This window comes from Oncorhynchus mykiss, chromosome 15 (genome assembly GCF_013265735.2).
Source record: "Oncorhynchus mykiss isolate Arlee chromosome 15, USDA_OmykA_1.1, whole genome shotgun sequence".
In the NCBI taxonomy this organism is placed as follows: Eukaryota; Metazoa; Chordata; class Actinopteri; order Salmoniformes; family Salmonidae; genus Oncorhynchus; species Oncorhynchus mykiss.
Window position 1 is genome coordinate 41,718,699 of NC_048579.1, and position 17,306 is coordinate 41,736,004.

Below are 17,306 nucleotides of genomic sequence, written 5' to 3' on the forward strand. Positions count from 1 at the left end.
TCGGTGGATACAGTTGTGTGTGTCAACTGTATGGGTACTCATGTTGCTAGGGATTAGAAGTGTCCGGTGTGAGAGAGAAAGGTTGATGTGGCTAGAGTCAGAATAGTGCAGAGGGTGTCATGCTGAGGCAGTGAAGAAAGTGGAGGAGGATGGGTCAAGGGTGAGGAATCCTGAGATGATCCCAGTGAGTAGTAGATTTGTGCCAGCACAGAGGGATAGGGCAACGAGTGAGTTATGCTTCATCTTAGCGTTCATAGCAATGGTTATCAACTGTACTGCACAAATTGAACGTAAATCCCAGCAAATAGATTTAGTTGTGGCGGCAGCAGAGATGTATTTGGGTGTACGAGATTTGACTTCAGAAGAGTTATAGGGTGAGTTGAGTGACGGTGTCCCGTCCTCCCAGACCGTTGGCATGGGCCAGGAGCAGATAGGGTCAAACTAGTGGAATGGGGTAGTGTGTTTTTAATGAGTGTAGGTTCCAGCTGCAGAGAAGTACTGTACCTGAGTGTATGAGATTTTACTGCAGAAGAGTTAATGGGGCGGTGATATTATTTGTATGAAATAGTGATAAATAGGTGTAGGGTTAATTGTTGGTGCAAGTTTTTCTTTTTAGGAACAGGACAGGCCTACCTAGTACAGTAGGTGGCGGTATACCCAATCCCAAAGAAGAAGAAGAAGAAGACATAAGTTGTGTTCGAATACCCATACTAACATACTGTGTACTACATACTTAATGAGTATATACTACATACTATTAGTTCATTTTAGTATACTGTAAATGCATGTCTACCGGAAGTTGATGCTGTTGCTATGCAACCTCTTGCTAGCTAGTTAGCATAACAAATTACTAGTTAGACATTTTACGACTTTGGGTGTGATCTTAAATACAATCTGGAGTGCCTGAGTGCGCTCGGAAATTCAGAGCATTGTCAGATTGTCCGTTTGTAAATTCAGAGTGTTTCGCAATGTCCATTGAGAATGCACAATGACTATACCATATAGCTAAGCTAAGAATGACGGGAATAATCAAGTCAATAAACATTGTGTAGTTAGTTAGCCTATAGTCCATATACTGGCAATTTGATGTATAAGTAGCCAACTAACATTAGGTAGCTAACAACATACTGCTGGAATGATATGCTATACGGTTCGTAAGGACAGCGTAGCTAACAAATTGTCAGCCAATATAACGTGTAAGGTAACTTATTTGAAAAGTTATTACTTTATTACATTGCTCAACATTTTCTTAACGTTTGTCATAGTTAGTTAAAGCAATGAATCTGTAGCTGCTCTCATTGTACTTCGACTGCATATTTTCCACCATTTTCTTCAAATCTGGAAATGATGTGAAGCCACGCCCATTTTCTGAAGAATTGCATTACAGGCCCTAAAGTATGGGAATAGTGTCCATGTCCCGCCCTGGCCTTATTATTCTTTGTTTTCTTTATTATTTTGGTTAGTTCAGGGTGTGACATGGGTGATGTATGTGTTTTTCCTCCTGTCTATGGGTTTTGTATGTCTATGGGTGTTTACTAGTCTAGGGGTTTTGTATGTCTATGGGTGTTTACTAGTCTAGGTGTTATGTTTGTCTATGGTTGCCTAGATTGGTTCTCAATTAGAGGCAGCTGTTTATCGTTGTCTCTGATTGGGAACCATATTTAGTCAGCCATATTCCTAGGGTATTTCATGGGTTATTGTCTATGGTTAGTTGCCTGTGTCTGCACTTGTTTATATATAGCGTCACATTCGTTTTGTAAGTTTGTTTAAGTGTTCTTTGTTTCATTAAATAAGAAGATGTATTCGTCTCATCCATACAAAGAAAGTGACAGTCCACTGCGTGTATACTTCATATTTTGGCAAATTTAGTACGACATCCGGGAACTATATCCACACTATGACCAATAAGCATACTATATACTCAATTCACATCACAAATAGTATGGTTAGTGCAGTTAGTTAGAGTATACGAACACAGCTATAGTGAAGTCAGCACATCCCTAATTCAGAGGACAAGCTCCTTGCAGAAAAAGAGCCCAGACAGACCATGTTTTGCCGAGTTATCAACAAAAAGTGGTTTTGAGCGATGCAAGTTAATAAACGGACCCTGTGAAGGGTGTTTAGGGTTGTACAGTTACGTTTAGTTTGAGGTTCCAAAAATATTTCATTTTCTTAACCCATCTGTAAATGAAAGCGTAGGTTTCAAGTATCATGCTAGCTAGGCTTGGGTGTTAGTCTGGGAGAAGTTACAGAGGAGACGGGTGGGACGAAAGTAACATAACGTTAATTGATGACCTGGAATAAAATGTAAAAGACATTTAAGGACAGGCCATCCTATAGTTCATATTGCTTTTATAATGTTAGCAAAATATCAAAGTGACAGAATGTTTGAAAATGATATATGACATCATTAGAATGATGCCTTAATCAATTGACATGATGGATCAGCTTATCACAAGCTTTTATGGACAGGTTAGTGGTTAAAACATATATCTTTATGATTCTGGGGGTCAATTACCTTGTGTCAAGCCATGGAAATGTGATGAGCATGATGAGAATAAAAACGTTTATTCTATCAAGACATGAGGAGCACGCATGACATGGACAGCTGGAGCACCTGATTGGTAGGGCTAAGCATGACATGGACAGCTGGAGCACCTGATTGGTAGGGCTAAGCATGACATGGACAGCTGGAGCACCTGATTGGTAGGGCTAAGCATGACATGGACAGCTGGAGCACCTGATTGGTAGGGCTAAGCATGACACGCACAGCTGGAGCACCTGATTGGTAGGGCTAAGCATGACATGGACAGCTGGAGCACCTGATTGGTAGGGCTAAGCATGAATAGTTATTGAAAATTGTGAAAAACATCTACTACATTCCCATTGAAGTGAGATGAGAAAACTGTGGTTAATATAGCTAATATGTAATGCATTTTAGTCTGATTAACATTGTAAGGCAAAATATTGTGGTTGCGCAATGTTGTGATGTTGACGCATGGTTCATTTTCATAAATTTAGAACCTATAGCATACAAAAAAAAATGTATTTAGACAGCCACCAATTGTGCAAGTTCTCCCACTTAAAAAGGTGAGAGAGGCCTGTAATTTTCATCATAGTTACACTTCAACTATGACAGACAAAATGAGAAAAAAATCCAGAAAATCACATTGTAGGATTTTTAATGAATTTATTTGCAAATTATGGTGGAAAATAAGTATTTGGTCACCTACAAACAAGCAAGATTTCTGGCTCTCACAGACCTGTAATTTCTTCTTTAAGAAACTCCTCTGTCCTCCACTCGTTACCTGTATTAATGGCGCCTGTTTGAACTTGTTATCAGTATGAAAGACACCTGTCCACAACCTCAAACAGTCCCACTCCAAACTCCACTATGGCCAAGACCAAAGGACACCAGAAAAAAAATTGTAGACCTGCACCAGGCTGGGAAGACTGAATCTGCAATAGGTAAGCAGATTGGTTTGAAGAAATCAACTGTGGGAGCAATTATTAGGAAATGTTAGTTAGGTCAGGGTGTGACTTGGGTGGGCAATCTAGTTTTCCTATTTCTTTGTTTGGCCTGGTATGGTTCCCAATCAGAGGCAGCTGTCTATTGTTGTCTCTGATTGGGGATCATACTTAGGCAGCCTTTTTCCCACCTTAGTTTGTGGGATCTTGATTTTGTATAGTTACTGTGTAGTCTGCAGAACGTTACGTTCATTTATTTTTTGGTGTTCATCTAATAAAGAAAGATGTACGCTTACCATGCTGCACCTTGGTCTCCTCATTCAAACGACGAGCGTAACATGGACACTTTATAAGTGTAAGGGTGTAGCAAGGATCGGACCAAGATGCAGCGTGGTAAGTGTCCATAATGTATTTAATGAAGACAAAATGAACACTAGAACAAAAACAATAAATGATGACGTGAATTACAAAAGCCGAAACAGTACCGTATGGTGAAAAGCACAGACACGGAAACAATCACCCACAAACCCGAACACAAAACAAGCTACCTAAATATGGTTCCCAATCAGAGACAATGACTAACACCTGCCTCTGATTGAGAACCATATCAGGCCATACATAGAAACGGACAAACTAGACACACAACATAGAATGCCCACCCAGCTCACGTCCTGACCAACACTAAAACAAGGAAAACACAACAGAACTATGGTCAGAACGTGACAATAAGTGATAAAAAAATGTTTTTTTGCTGATACAGAATAAAGATATCACAGGATATGATCAGATGATAAATTGGCTTTATTCAGTGCCAAATGCATGGATCATGAATTACATCCAAATTCAGGATAGGAATCTTGTTTTTTAAAAGGTTGGTGCCATTGAATTTCTCCCAAAATGTAAGTTTTAGCTAAATAAAATTCCCCTTAAATTATCCAATTTCCATAAGCAAGTGTTACTATCCTGGTTATGTATGCAACAAAAGTTAAACATTCATCTTCTGCTACCATTTCTGTCAAGCCGTCTATGCATAGTTTGATGCATATGTTATATAAATCCAACATATGCACCACACAGAATGCACTGCGACTGCCTTGGCAATGCAATGCTGCAAGGCCAACTCATAATGTACTTCTGGTGGACCAAAATGCAAAGACAGTGTTGGTGTGACCTAGGTGTTATATTTTGACACGAGGCATTAGTTCTATTTTTGAAGCGTGATGTGCTGCTAGTCCCGTCTCTCCCATCTCCTCATTGGTTTTTAGTTGCATATACCCACGTGGGTGATTGAAAGATGAACTGAGATCCACACTCCAGTCCAGTTGGTGGTGGTATGCACCTTAAAGTTTCGCCATATAAAGTCCACAGAAGAAGAAGACTGAAGGAGGAGTGATCAAGATAAAAAAAAAATAATAATAAAAATAATTACTAGAAACTAACTAGGATTCCCCTTTCATCTGTGGATTACTTGAGAACACATGATTTTGTGACTCAAAATGGGTCAAAATTCTACAAAGATCCAGGAAAAAGGACATTGTATATTTCAGTTAAAATAACCCAATGTTTATATCTCAGGACAAATTAGCTAGCAACAGAAGGCTAGCTAGCTAAATGGCCATCAACTTATTATGTATTTCGACCTGTCCCCAAATTAATATAGTTTGGTCAGAGTTTGTTTTGATATTTCAACCTGCGTGTCCTGATCGCATCTGGTGTGGGGGGACAAAATCAACATGCGTACGATGGCGCACGCATGCGTGTGCCTGGTCTAGTCAGCATGTAAGAATAGGGCTCGAAATGGATGTTGATGATGAAAAAGACAATAACATATCGCAATGTACCAAGAGAGATATGGAGAAAGAGATGGAAAGAGATTGGGGCAACATGCTTCTCAAATTTCCTTTACTAAAATGCTGGATGTCACAAAATGCCCCTGTGTCATGCAGGGTTGGGGTGATGGGGTCAAGTCAGGAAGTAAATTGAAATTCCCATTCCCATTTTTTCCTCAGAGGAGCTTTGATTTCAGTTTACTTTCAGAATTGAAAAGGAATTGACTCCAACCCTGGTGTCGTGTAATATATTGGTGCAAGGTTCAGCTCGTATACTCTTCATCTTCCAGTATTAATTGCACTGATTGGTTAGAGCGTTATCTGAGATTATGATCACAATTAACATGACTGCTACTGAGTGTAAAGCAATGAGAAGTAATTTACTCCCTCTTAATACCTTTTCATCTATGCTCTCTAACCTTCTCCATCTCTCTCCCTGTCTACATATAACTTTTGTGGAGAAACTCAACCCTGTCCACAGTATAAAATTAGGAATTATAATAAAAAAAATTCAGAACAGTAATTTAATAGGATCTCTATGGTCCACAGTCTCTCTCTATCGCTCTCTCTCTTTCTGAGCCTTCTCCCATCTAGTATGGACTGTGTTGATTTTTAAAGAGGGTTTGCAATGGAGGGTCCACAGAGATTTGAACACAGTTGAATGGGACACATGTAGAGGAAAAGGGAGAAAATGACAAAAAGAAAACATTCAATTCCAACAACATATTCACTCACTCATATACACACACAGGCACACACACTCAAACTGATGTGGAAAAGAACATATGAACAAAATTGTCTATTTAATGGGGATCAAGAGGAGAGAGAGCTGCATCCACACTGATTTTCTTCACTGAAGAAAGTACAGGCGCCACAACACTGGCGACAGACAGACAGAAGGAGAGCTATGCAGTTACAACCATATCCCTCTCAGCACCACCGGTCTTTCTCTTAGCCTCTACCTCCTTTCCTCCTACTCCACCACCCTCCAGAACACCTGCAGTGAGGATCAGCCCTCTGGATAACACATCACATGACATCAACGAAGAACTCACTGGGGTTGCCCATGGCCATGCGGAATGATTGTCGTGAGGCGGTGAGTTCAGGGGGCACGGAGGCTAGGTCTCGGCCCGGGGGCGACCCAGGGGGGGCCGTGATGGGGAGGGAGGGCGGCGGCTGGGCTGGCAGGCCGGGGGGTCCGTACACCAGGCTACCGCTGTGGGAATGGGTGCTGTGGACACTGTGGGCCAAGCTGATCAGGCTGTGCATGCTGTGCTCGTTAGGGGGCACCGCCACTGAGCGATCACTGGGGGCATTTTCCTTCCTCAGCTCTGATTCGCTGCCACTCCCTGTGTGGCCTGTGGACTTGGACTCGCCACCACCAGCACCACCGCCTGCCCCCCCAGCAGCCTCTTCCTTCTTACTGCCACTGCAGTTGGACCCGCTGCTACGACTCTCTGCAAAGGAGAGAGAGAAAGGTTGAGAGTTAAAGGTGTATAGTCTACACAGAGTATTAAGGTGTGTACCCTGCATTCGGAAAGTATTCAGACCTGGTAACTTTTTCTTCATCAATGTACACACAGTACCCCATTATGACAAAGCGAAAAACGTTTTTTAGAAATGTTTGCAAATTAAAAAAACAGAAATACCTTATTTACATAAGTATTCAGACCCTTTGCTATGAGACTCGATATTGAGCTCAGATGCATCCGCTTTCCATTGATCATACTTGAGATGTTTCTACAACTTGGAGTCCACCTGTGGTAAATTCAATTGATTGGACATGATTTGGAAAGGCCAAACTGAGCAGTCGGGGGCAAAGGGCCTTGGTCAGGGAGGTGACCAAGAAACCAGTGGTCACTCTGACAGAGCTCCAGAGTTCCTCTGTGGAGATGGAAGGACAACCATCTCTGCAGTACTTCACCATTCAGGCCTTTATGGTAGAGTGGCCAGCCGGAAGCAACTCCTCAGCAAAAGTGATTAATCGGATGACTGTTATTTATTTTATCAACTAACTATGTTTAATTGTTATCTGATTAAATTAATCATGTAACAATTTATTCCTTATGAGTTTGGGGTGTAACGGATGTGAAACGGCTAGCTTAGTTAGCGTGGGCGCTAAATAGCGTTTCAATCAGTGACGTCACTTGCTCTGAGACCTTGAAGTAGTAGTTCCCCTTGCTCTGCAAGGGCCGCGGCTTTTGTGGAGCGATGGGTAACGATGCTTCGAGGGTGACTGTTGATGTGTGCAGAAGGTACCTAGTTCGCGCCCGGGTATGGGCGAGGGGACGGTCTAAATTTGTACTGTTACATTGATGCTGTTGACCCGGATTACTGGTTGCTGCGGAAAAAGAGGAGGAAGGTCAAAAGGGGGGTGAGTGTAACGGATGTGAAACGGCTAGCTTAGTTAGCGTGGGCGCTAAATAGCGTTTCAATCAGTGACGTCACTTGCTCTGAGACCTTGAAGTAGTACCCCTTGCTCTGCAAGGGCTGCGGCTTTTGTGGAGCGATGGGTAACGATGCTTCGAGGGTGACTGTTGATGTGTGCAGAAGGTCCCTAGTTCGCGCCCGGGTATGGGCGAGGGGACGGTCTAAAATTATACTGTTACAGGGGCACCACGGGAAAAGTTGTTTAATGAGTTACTATCTCCTGACTTAAACTCTAAAGATATCTGTATATCTCTTACATCAATAACAGTCACTTATGAATCATTATTACCTCATATCAGTCTCATTTTGAACGTAGCATAGTCCTTGATATCTGCAAGAACCCTAACCTTATTGAGGAATCAGCAATACACAAATGATTTATTTACTAACTAACTTAATAATAACACAGAATACATAAACACACACACGGTATCGGTTATTGATTACTAACGTAATACAATGAAAACAGGTCCCTAGTGGACTAACAAAAGCATGGCCGTTTGGTTATAAAAGATGGAGGGATGGAAAGAGAGGGAAAGAGAGAGACAAAGAGAGTCAACAATCGTTGTTACATTTGGAAGCTACGCTCACGGAAATACGAATACTTAGCACCCTAACCACCGCTCATTCGGATTAGAAATGCAATATATATTTATGCGTCGCTGTCTATCTCTGTTTAACTAGATGGGTCCTATGGTGAAGTTGTTGAGGGATGTAAGACTCTGGTTTATCCACTAGAGGTCACAATGTCCTTTGTAGAGCTTCTCTGGTAGTGGAGTGTTTTTTAGACAGATACATCAGATGTACCAATGGTTGTCATAGAGCCGTGGTTCCCAAACTTTTTATAGTCCCGTACCCCAAACATTCAACTTCCAGCTGCGTACCCCCTCTAGCACCAGGGTCAGCCACACACACAGTTTATTGCCATCAGTGTAAGCCTGCCACACACACACACTATACAATACAGTTATTAAACATAAGAATGAGTGTGATTTTTTGTCACAACCCGGCTCATGGGAAGTGACAACAAGCTCTTATAGGACCAGGGCACAAATAATAATAATAATATAATAATAATTTTGCTCTTTATTTAACCATCTTATGTATAAAATCTTATTTGTTCATCGAAAATTATGAATAACTCACCACAGGTTATGAGAAGGGTGTGCTTATTAATAGGATGCACATAACTCTGTAATGTTGGGTTGTATTGGAGAGAGTCTGTCTTGAATCATTTCCCACACACAGTCTGTGCCTGTATTTAATTTTCATGCTAGTGAGGGCCGAGAATCCACTCTCACATAGGTACGTGGATGCAAAGTGCATCAGTGTCTTAACAGCGCGATTTGCCAAGGCAAAGATACTCTGAGCACAGCCCTATCCAAATATCTAGCAGTGGCTTCTGTACTTCTTAAGGCTAGGTAGCAGTACTTTGACGTCTGGATGAAAAGCACGCCCAAAGTAAACTGCCTGTTACTCAGGCCCAGAAGCTAGGATATGGGATGTAATTGGTAGATTTGGATTGAAAACACTCTAAAGTTTCTAAAACTGTTAAGATAATGTCTGTGAGTATAACAGAACTGATTTGGCAGGCGAAACCCCGAGGACAAACCAGCCAGGGAAAATGAAATTTGAGGTCATAGGATTTCCCAATTGTTTTCTATGGGAAGCCCTATTTATGAGGAACCTGGTTGCAGTTCATTTGGCTTCCACTAGATGTCAACAATCTTTAGAAATTGGTCAATGTTTTTCTTTTGAGAAATGAAGAAGTAGTGCTATTCATTCCATGTGTCACTCTGAAGGTCCCTACTATTTTGGTTCGCGTGAACAGGAATTGGAAACAGATTATCCCGTCTTAAATTATATTGATTATTTACATTTTAGGATACCTGAGGTTGGATTAGGAACGTTGTTTGAAATGTTTGGACCAAGTTTACAGGTAACTTATTAGATAATTTGTAGTCATGTTGGGCGAGTTGGAACCAGTGTATTTCTGAATCAAACACGCCAAATAAATTGACATTTTGGGGATATAAAGAAGGAATTTATCGAACAAAACAACCATTCATTGAGTCAACGAGACATTTGGGATTGCAAAAAGAAGATCTTCAAAGGTAAGGCATTTATTATATCGTTCTTTCTGACTATTCAACCTGCCTGGTTGAAAAAGCCTTTTTGAAATCTAACACAGCGGCTGGATTAACAAGAAGTTAAGCTTTATTTTGATGTATTACACAGATATTTTTGTGAATGTTGAATATTAATATTCTTGTTGTTTGAATTTGGTGCTCTGCAATTTCACTGGATGTTGTCAAATCGATCCCGCTAAAGGGATTGGCGCGTGAAGGGATCACTAAGAGGTATTAACAAAGTTAACCATTTTCACTGTAGTGTCCAAAACGTCTTTCAAGCTGTCAGGCATTCCCTTGGCAGCAAGAGCCTCTCGGTGGATGCTGCAGTGTACCCAAGTGGCATCGGGAGCAACTGCTTGTAAGCGCGTTACCACTCTACCATGTCTCCCTGTCATGGCGTTTGCGCCATCAGTGCAGAAAACAACACATCTTGACCACTAAAGTCCATTTGATGTCACAAAGCTGCCCAGTACTATAAAAATATCCTCTCATGTTGTCCTGGTTTCCAGTGGTTCGCAGAAGTGGATGTCTTTCTTAATTGACCCCCCATAAACCTAACGGACATTTACCAGGAGCTGTGCCAGGCCCGCCCTGCCTGTTGACTCATCCAGCTGTAATGCATATAATTCACTGGCTTGTATGTGAAGCAGTAATTTACATTTACATATATTTAAGATATTGACATATATGTAATTCATTAACAGGGGTCTGACTTTATAGTAAGTACAGCATCCTATGATACAAGGCATTTATGTAATAAATTACAATGGGTCTGACTCCAAGGAATGAGTGTTACACTGAGGCCTGTACTCTGGAGCGGGATCGATTTGGAGGTGGAGGGTCCGTCATGGTCTGGGGCGGTGTGTCACAGCATCATCGGACTGAGCTTGTCGTCATTGCAGGCAATCTCAACGCTGTGCGTTACAGGGAAGGCATCCTCTTCCATCATGTGGTACCCTTCCTGCAGGCTCATCCTGACATGAACTCCCAGCATGATAATGCCACCAGCCATACTGCTCGTTCTGTGCGTGATTTCCTGTAAGACAGGAATGTCAGTGTTCTGCCATGGCCAGTGAAGTGCACGGATCTCAATCCCATTGAGCACGTCTGGGACCTGTTGGATCGGAGGGTGAGGGCTAGGGCCATTCCCCTTAGAAATGTCCGGGAAATGGCAGGTGTCTTGGTGGAAGAGTGGGGTAACATCTCACAGCAAGAACTGGCAAATCTGGTGCACTGCAGTACTTAATGCAGCTGGTGGCCACACCAGATACTGACTGTTACTTTTGATTTTCAGCCCCCTCCCCCTTTGTTCAGGGAAACATTCCATTCCTGTTAGTCACATGTCAGTGGAACTTGTTCAGTTTATGTCTCAGTTGCTGAATCTTGTTATGTTCATACAAATAATGTATGGACTAACATCCCACGTTTTCTGGCCTGTAGAGTTTAAACCATTTGTCATGTTCAGCCCATGCTGTACATTGGCTGGTCCCGTAGTGGTCTCAAGGTTTATTATTCAGGTTCAGGTTCCCGACAACTATACACACCATCATAAAAAAAGTAGATCTGTAACAAAGAGGTTTCAGTCTGCCCATACTGGAGAGTTTCTGCAAACTATTTATGACTGGCTGTTAAGTCATAAAACCGGCCCAACAACTGCCTCTCTCCTAACCTGTGGGAGCGAGGGGGGTCTGACTATCTGTCAGCCACTGCCAGGTGATCTGGCACCTTTGATCATCACCAAGGAGAGAGAGTCATGAAACCGCTTGGAGTTTGCCAAAAGGCCCCTAAAGACTCTCAGACCAGGAAACCTGGCACCATCCTTACGGTGAAGCATGGTGGTGGCAGCATCATGCTGTGGGAATGTTTTTCAGCGGAAGGGATTGAGGGAAAGATAAACTGAGCAAAGTACAGAGATATCCTTGATGAAAACCTGCTTAGGACCTCAGACTGGGGTGAAGGTGAACCTTCTAGTAGGACAACGACCCTAAGTACACAGCCAAGAAAACGCACCAGTGGCTTCCGGACAAGTCTCTGAATATCCTTGAGTGGCCTAGCCAGAGCATAGACTTGAACCCGATCGAACATATCTGGAGAGACCTGAAAATAGCTGTGCAGCAAGCTCACCATCCAACCTGACAGAGCTTGAGAGGATCTGCAGAGAAAAATGGGGGAAACTCCCAAATACAGGTGTGCCAAGCTTGTAGCGTCAAATCCAAAAAGACTCGAGGCTGTAATCACTGCCAAAGGTGCTTCTACAATGTACAGAGTAAAGGGTCTGAAAACGTATGTAAATGTGATGTTTCCGTTTTTCTATTTTTTTTATTATACATTTGCAAAGAATTTGAGAAACCTCTTTTTCTTTGTACTTATGGGGTCCTTATTGTGTGTAGATTGATGAGGAAAAACAATGAATCCATTTTAGAATAAGGCTGTAATGTAACAAAATGTGGAAAAAGTCAGTCCAGTCATTTGGTTTGCCTTTCTGTGTGTGTCTCTCTGTTAGTTTGCGTGTATGTGTAGCGGAGCATCTCACCTTCGCTGTGCTGGCTGCCTGCACTCCCCCCCCTTCCAGGTTGGCTTTGGGGAGGCTCGTGCAGAGGGTGTGGGTTGTAGGGCTGTGGGATGGGGTACTGGTAAGGGAAAGCCAGGGGCCAGGGGGCAGCCCCAGGGCGGGGCAGGGGAGCAAGGGTGTCTTGGTCGGACGCCCCACTCGACCAATCGTGGTCTCCCAGTGAGAGGTTAGCCATATCTGAGAGAGAGGGGAGGAGAGGAGAGAAAATGGGAGGAAGGGAAGGGAGAGAGTGGAGGAGAAGGGGAAGGAGTGGAAAGGGACAAACGTGTTAAAGAAGAAAGAGTAAAGGAGAGGTGAAGAGTCATAAAGAAAGCTATCTTGTGGAAGACAAAGGGATAATAAGACTCATTGCCACAGAGGTCTCCGAAGATGGAGAGGTGAAGAGTCATAAGGAAAGCTATCTTGTGGAAGACAGAGATAATAAGACTCACTGCCACAGAGGTCTCCGAAGATGGAGAGGTGAAGAGTCATAAAGAAAGCTATCTTGTGGAAGACAGAGATAATAAGACTCACTGCCACAGAGGTCTCCGAAGATGGAGAGGTGAAGAGTCATAAAGAAAGCTATCTTGTGGAAGACAAAGAGATAATAAGACTCATTGCCACAGAGGTCTCCGAAGATGGAGAGGTGAAGAGTCATAAAGAAAGCTATCTTGTGGAAGACAAAGGGATTATAAGACTCACTGCCACAGAGGTCTCCGAAGATGGAGAGGTGAAGAGTCATAAAGAAAGCTATCTTGTGGAAGAGATAATAAGACTCACTGCCACAGAGGTCTCCGAAGATGTAGTAGCACTGCTCAGAGAAGGTGATCTTGTTGACGGTGTGCCGGATGTAGCCGGCCTTCAGCAGGTTGCTGGCGTACTTCCTGGCCTCACGGCGGTCAGTGAAGCCCTCTATGTGATGGTAGAGCCAGTCCACCACGTCCGAGCCTGGGACAGAGACAGACAGATGGAGAGGGTGAGAGAGACCTTAACAATAGTCCCTATGAAAGCGAGACAATACAGACAGAAGAGCGAGTGAAGAGAGCAAAGTAAAGAGAGAAAGAATACCTATGAAGGCGGAGGGGATTGTGATCTTGAGCCACATCCTGTCTCGCACCTCCAGGCCAGACTCTGGATTGGCCATCGCTTTGGCAATTGCTGCCATGTCGCTGTGAATGGATAAATGAAAGTCATCGAGCCCTGGGAGGGAAAGAAGGAAAGAGCAACAGTCAGATAGCTGCAGCAGTGAAACAACCCAGCAGGCAAAACTGTAAAAAACTGGTTGAAATGACATCCTAACAACATTATTTCAACCAGTTTCTGGTTGTAATAATAATTTCACCCAGTCTTGCCCACTGGGAAACACCAAGGGAGCCATTCATTCATTCATTCAGCAGCAAGCGGGAAATGAAGTAAGCAGAAGTGGCAGTCGTGCAGCAACCCACTAGGGAAAATGTATCGACAAGATGGCAGGATTGACTTTTCTGTCATCAGGGTCAAGTTATACGGACTAAAATAGGACACATTTTTCTACACGTCTTTTTAGAGACCAGAAAATTACGTGTTTGCCTGGTTGTAATCTGGGACGTTGCTTCGACCAGAATACAAACCCAAATGATGTTATTTTCTATCAGATGTCTTGATGTCGTCACAACCAGATTTCGACCACAAACTTTTGTCATTGGGTTGTCCCATGCCAACTTTTGCCCGCTGGGGATGGTGGAGAGGGAACGGGAGGGGTGACTTACGCTCAATCTCAGGGATGGAGCTTGTGATGGAGGAGCTGGTGGAGGTGATGGTGGTCAAAGAAGGGCTCATACCATACACTGGGTACGCCCCCGTCATTGCTGCGGTGTGGGACACCCAGGCAGCAGGGTCTATGGGACGGATCGGCTCACCTACACAGAGAAAGAGTTGTTTTGTCTCTGTGGAACATGGTAAAACACATTTACATCGATTCCCCCCCCCCATAAAAGCAAATTAAATGTCAAATCTTAGAGGTGACATTTGATCCTCCCAAGAAGAAAATATATCCATCTGAGGAAGTTTTTACAAAGTCATTACGTCTAATTACATGATGCTGTGTGTGAGTACTCACTTCTCGGCAGTGTGAAGCATCCTCGGGGGTTAGGATCCCAGCACTTAGCCACAGTCAGAGTAATAGGGCTGTCAACAATTACACACAGCAAACACTCAGTTTACACACAGTTTATACACACACAAACCAGCAGCAATGTGTGATACTCAGCACGTATCAGTGTGTAGGTTTCAGTGTGTGTGAGACTGCTCCTTACCCTGGCTTATTCACAATCCCCCTCAGTACTCTTACTGCATCATCACTGTGTGATACTCAGCACGTATCAGTGTGTAGGTTTCAGTGTGTGTGAGACTGCTTCTTACCCTGGCTTATGCACAATCTCCCTCAGTACTCTTACTGCATCATCACTGTGTGATACTCAGCACGTATCAGTGTGTAGGTATCAGTGGGTAGGTTTCAGTGTGTGTGAGACTGCTCCTTACCCTGGCTTATTCACAATCTCCCTCAGTACTCTTACTGCATCATCACTGTGTGATACTCAGCACGTATCAGTGTGTAGGTTTCAGTGTGTGTGAGACTGCTCCTTACCCTGGCTTATTCACAATCTCCCTCAGTACTCTTACTGCATCATCACTGTGTGATACTCAGCACGTATCAGTGTGTAGGTTTCAGTGTGTGTGAGACTGCTCCTTACCCTGGCTTATTCACAATCTCCTTCAGTACTCTTACTGCATCATCACTGTGTGATACTCAGTAGGTTTCAGTGTGAGAGAGACTGCTCCTTACCCTGGCTTATTCACAATCTCCCTCAGTACTCTTACTGCATCATCACTGTGTGATACTCAGTAGGTTTCAGTGTGTAGGCTTCAGTGTGTGAGAGACTGCTCCTTACCCTGGTTTATGGACAATCTCCCTCAGGACTCTGACTGCATCATCATTGCTCATGTTTTCAAAGTTAATGTCGTTCACCTGGAGAAGAGGGGATGAGAGATGGGGTGATGTAGAAAAGGGAGAGAAAGAAACCAGGAAATCCTACCAACCAAGTCCAATTAAAGACCCCAAAACCATTCCTCTTATTCTCACTTTCTTTGCCACTTAAAAATACTTTAAAGCACGACTTAAGTCATTTTTTGGGGTATCTGTATTTCACTATTTATATTTTTAGAACATTTTACTTTTTACTCCATACATTTTCCACTGACACCCAAAAGTACCCAAAATATTTTGAATTCTTAGCAGGACAGGAAAATGGTACAATTCACACACTTATCAAGAGAACATCCCTCAAAATCCCTACTGCCACTGATCTGGCGGACTCACTTAATTTGTAAATTATGTCTGAGTTCTGGAGTGTGCCTCAGAAATTACAGCCCAAATAAATGCTTCACAGAGTTCAAGTAACAGACACATCTCAACATCAATTGTTCAGAGGAGACTGCGTGAATCAGGCCTTCATGATCAAATTGCTGCAAAGAAACCACCAGGTCACCAGGTGCACGGTGTTTCCTCCGACACATTGGTGCGGCTGGCTTCCGGATTAAGTGGCCATCATGTCAAGATGCAGTGCAGCTTGGTTGGGTTGTGTTTCGGAGGATGCACAGCTCTCGACCTTCGCCTCTCCATACGGGAGTTGCAGCAATGAGACAAGACTGTAACTACCAATTGGATACCACGAAATTGGGGAGAAAAAGGGGTAAAAGTTTAAAAAAAGACAACAAAAAAAGAATAAGACTTGCGTGGGCCAAGAACAATAGAGCAATAGACATTAGACCGGTGGAAATGTTTCCTTTGGTCTGGAGTCCAAATTGGAGATTTTTTGTTCCAACCGCCGTGTCTTTGTGAGATGCGGTGTGGGTGAACAGACGATCTCTGCATGTGTATTTCCCACCATAAAGCATGGAGGAGGTGTTATGGTGTGATGGAGCTTTGCTGTTGACACTGTCTGTAATTTATTTAGAATTCAAGGCACACTTAACCAGCATGGCTACCACAGCATTCTGCAGAAATACGCCATCCCATCTGGTTTGGGCTTATTGGGACTATCATTTGTTTTTCAACAGGACAATGAGTGATAACGTGCTGCATCAGATGACCTGGCTCCACAATCCCCCGAGCTCAAGCAAATTGAGATGGTTTGGGATGAGTCGGACCGCAGAGTGAAGGAAAAGCAGCCAACAAGTGTTCGGCATATGTAGGAACTCCTTCAAGACTGTTGGAAAATCATTCCAGGGGAAGCTGGTTGAGAGAATGCCAAGAGTGTGCAAAGCTGTCAACAAGACAAAGGGTGGCAATTTGAAGAATATCAAATATAAAATATATTTGGATTTGTTTAACACTTTTTTGGTAACTACATGATTCCATATGTTATTTAAATATAATTTCAGCAATTACATTAACTTTTGATACTTATGTATATTTAAATCAAATACTTTTAGACTTTTACTCAAGTAGTATTTTACATGATCACTTTCAATTTTAAGTAAGTCATTTTCTATTGGTATCTTTACTTTTATTCAAGTATGACAATTGGGTACTTTTTCCACCAATGTTAAACACAAACGCTCAACAAACACCTGCAACAGCATGTCTCCAGGCTCGATGCGTCCGTCGGCGGCCACCGCCCCTCCCTTCATGATAGAGCCAATGTAGATTCCTCCATCTCCTTTCTCGTTACTCTGACCTACAATACTGATGCCCAGGAAGTTATACTTCTCTGCATGAAGGGAGGGAGGAGGAGGAGAGGAGGAAGGAAGAGTAATGACAAGAGAAAGAAAGAGTGTTGAACAAAACAAAGGATACCTTCCCTACAGATGTAAACCAATAGCCAGAGTGAAGGATACATATGAATCCCTCTGAAA

The 17,306-nt window shown here is 43.0% G+C and overlaps 1 protein-coding gene across 4 annotated transcripts in view; it reads right to left on the reverse strand.

The window, feature by feature from the left end:
- Window positions 1–4,251: 4,251 nt before the first annotated feature.
- Window positions 4,252–17,306, reverse strand: part of LOC110490076 (segment polarity protein dishevelled homolog DVL-3) — a 45,909-nt gene continuing 32,854 nt past the window's right edge. For 2 of the 4 annotated variants that reach the window (XM_036944371.1, XM_021563222.2), the window contains 8 exons: window positions 17,022–17,161; window positions 15,341–15,417; window positions 14,509–14,576; window positions 14,231–14,308; window positions 13,479–13,610; window positions 13,191–13,358; window positions 12,393–12,608; window positions 4,252–6,754 (listed from right to left, as the gene is read on the reverse strand). In XM_036944371.1, the coding sequence (XP_036800266.1) occupies window positions 6,327–6,754; window positions 12,393–12,608; window positions 13,191–13,358; window positions 13,479–13,610; window positions 14,231–14,308; window positions 14,509–14,576; window positions 15,341–15,417; window positions 17,022–17,161 (1,307 nt within the window). In that variant the 3' untranslated portion in view covers window positions 4,252–6,326. Of the gene's footprint in view, window positions 6,755–12,392; window positions 12,609–13,190; window positions 13,359–13,478; window positions 13,611–14,158; window positions 14,309–14,508; window positions 14,577–15,340; window positions 15,418–17,021; window positions 17,162–17,306 lie in introns of all 4 variants that reach the window. The other 2 variants (XM_036944370.1, XM_021563221.2) reach the window with 2 other exon arrangements.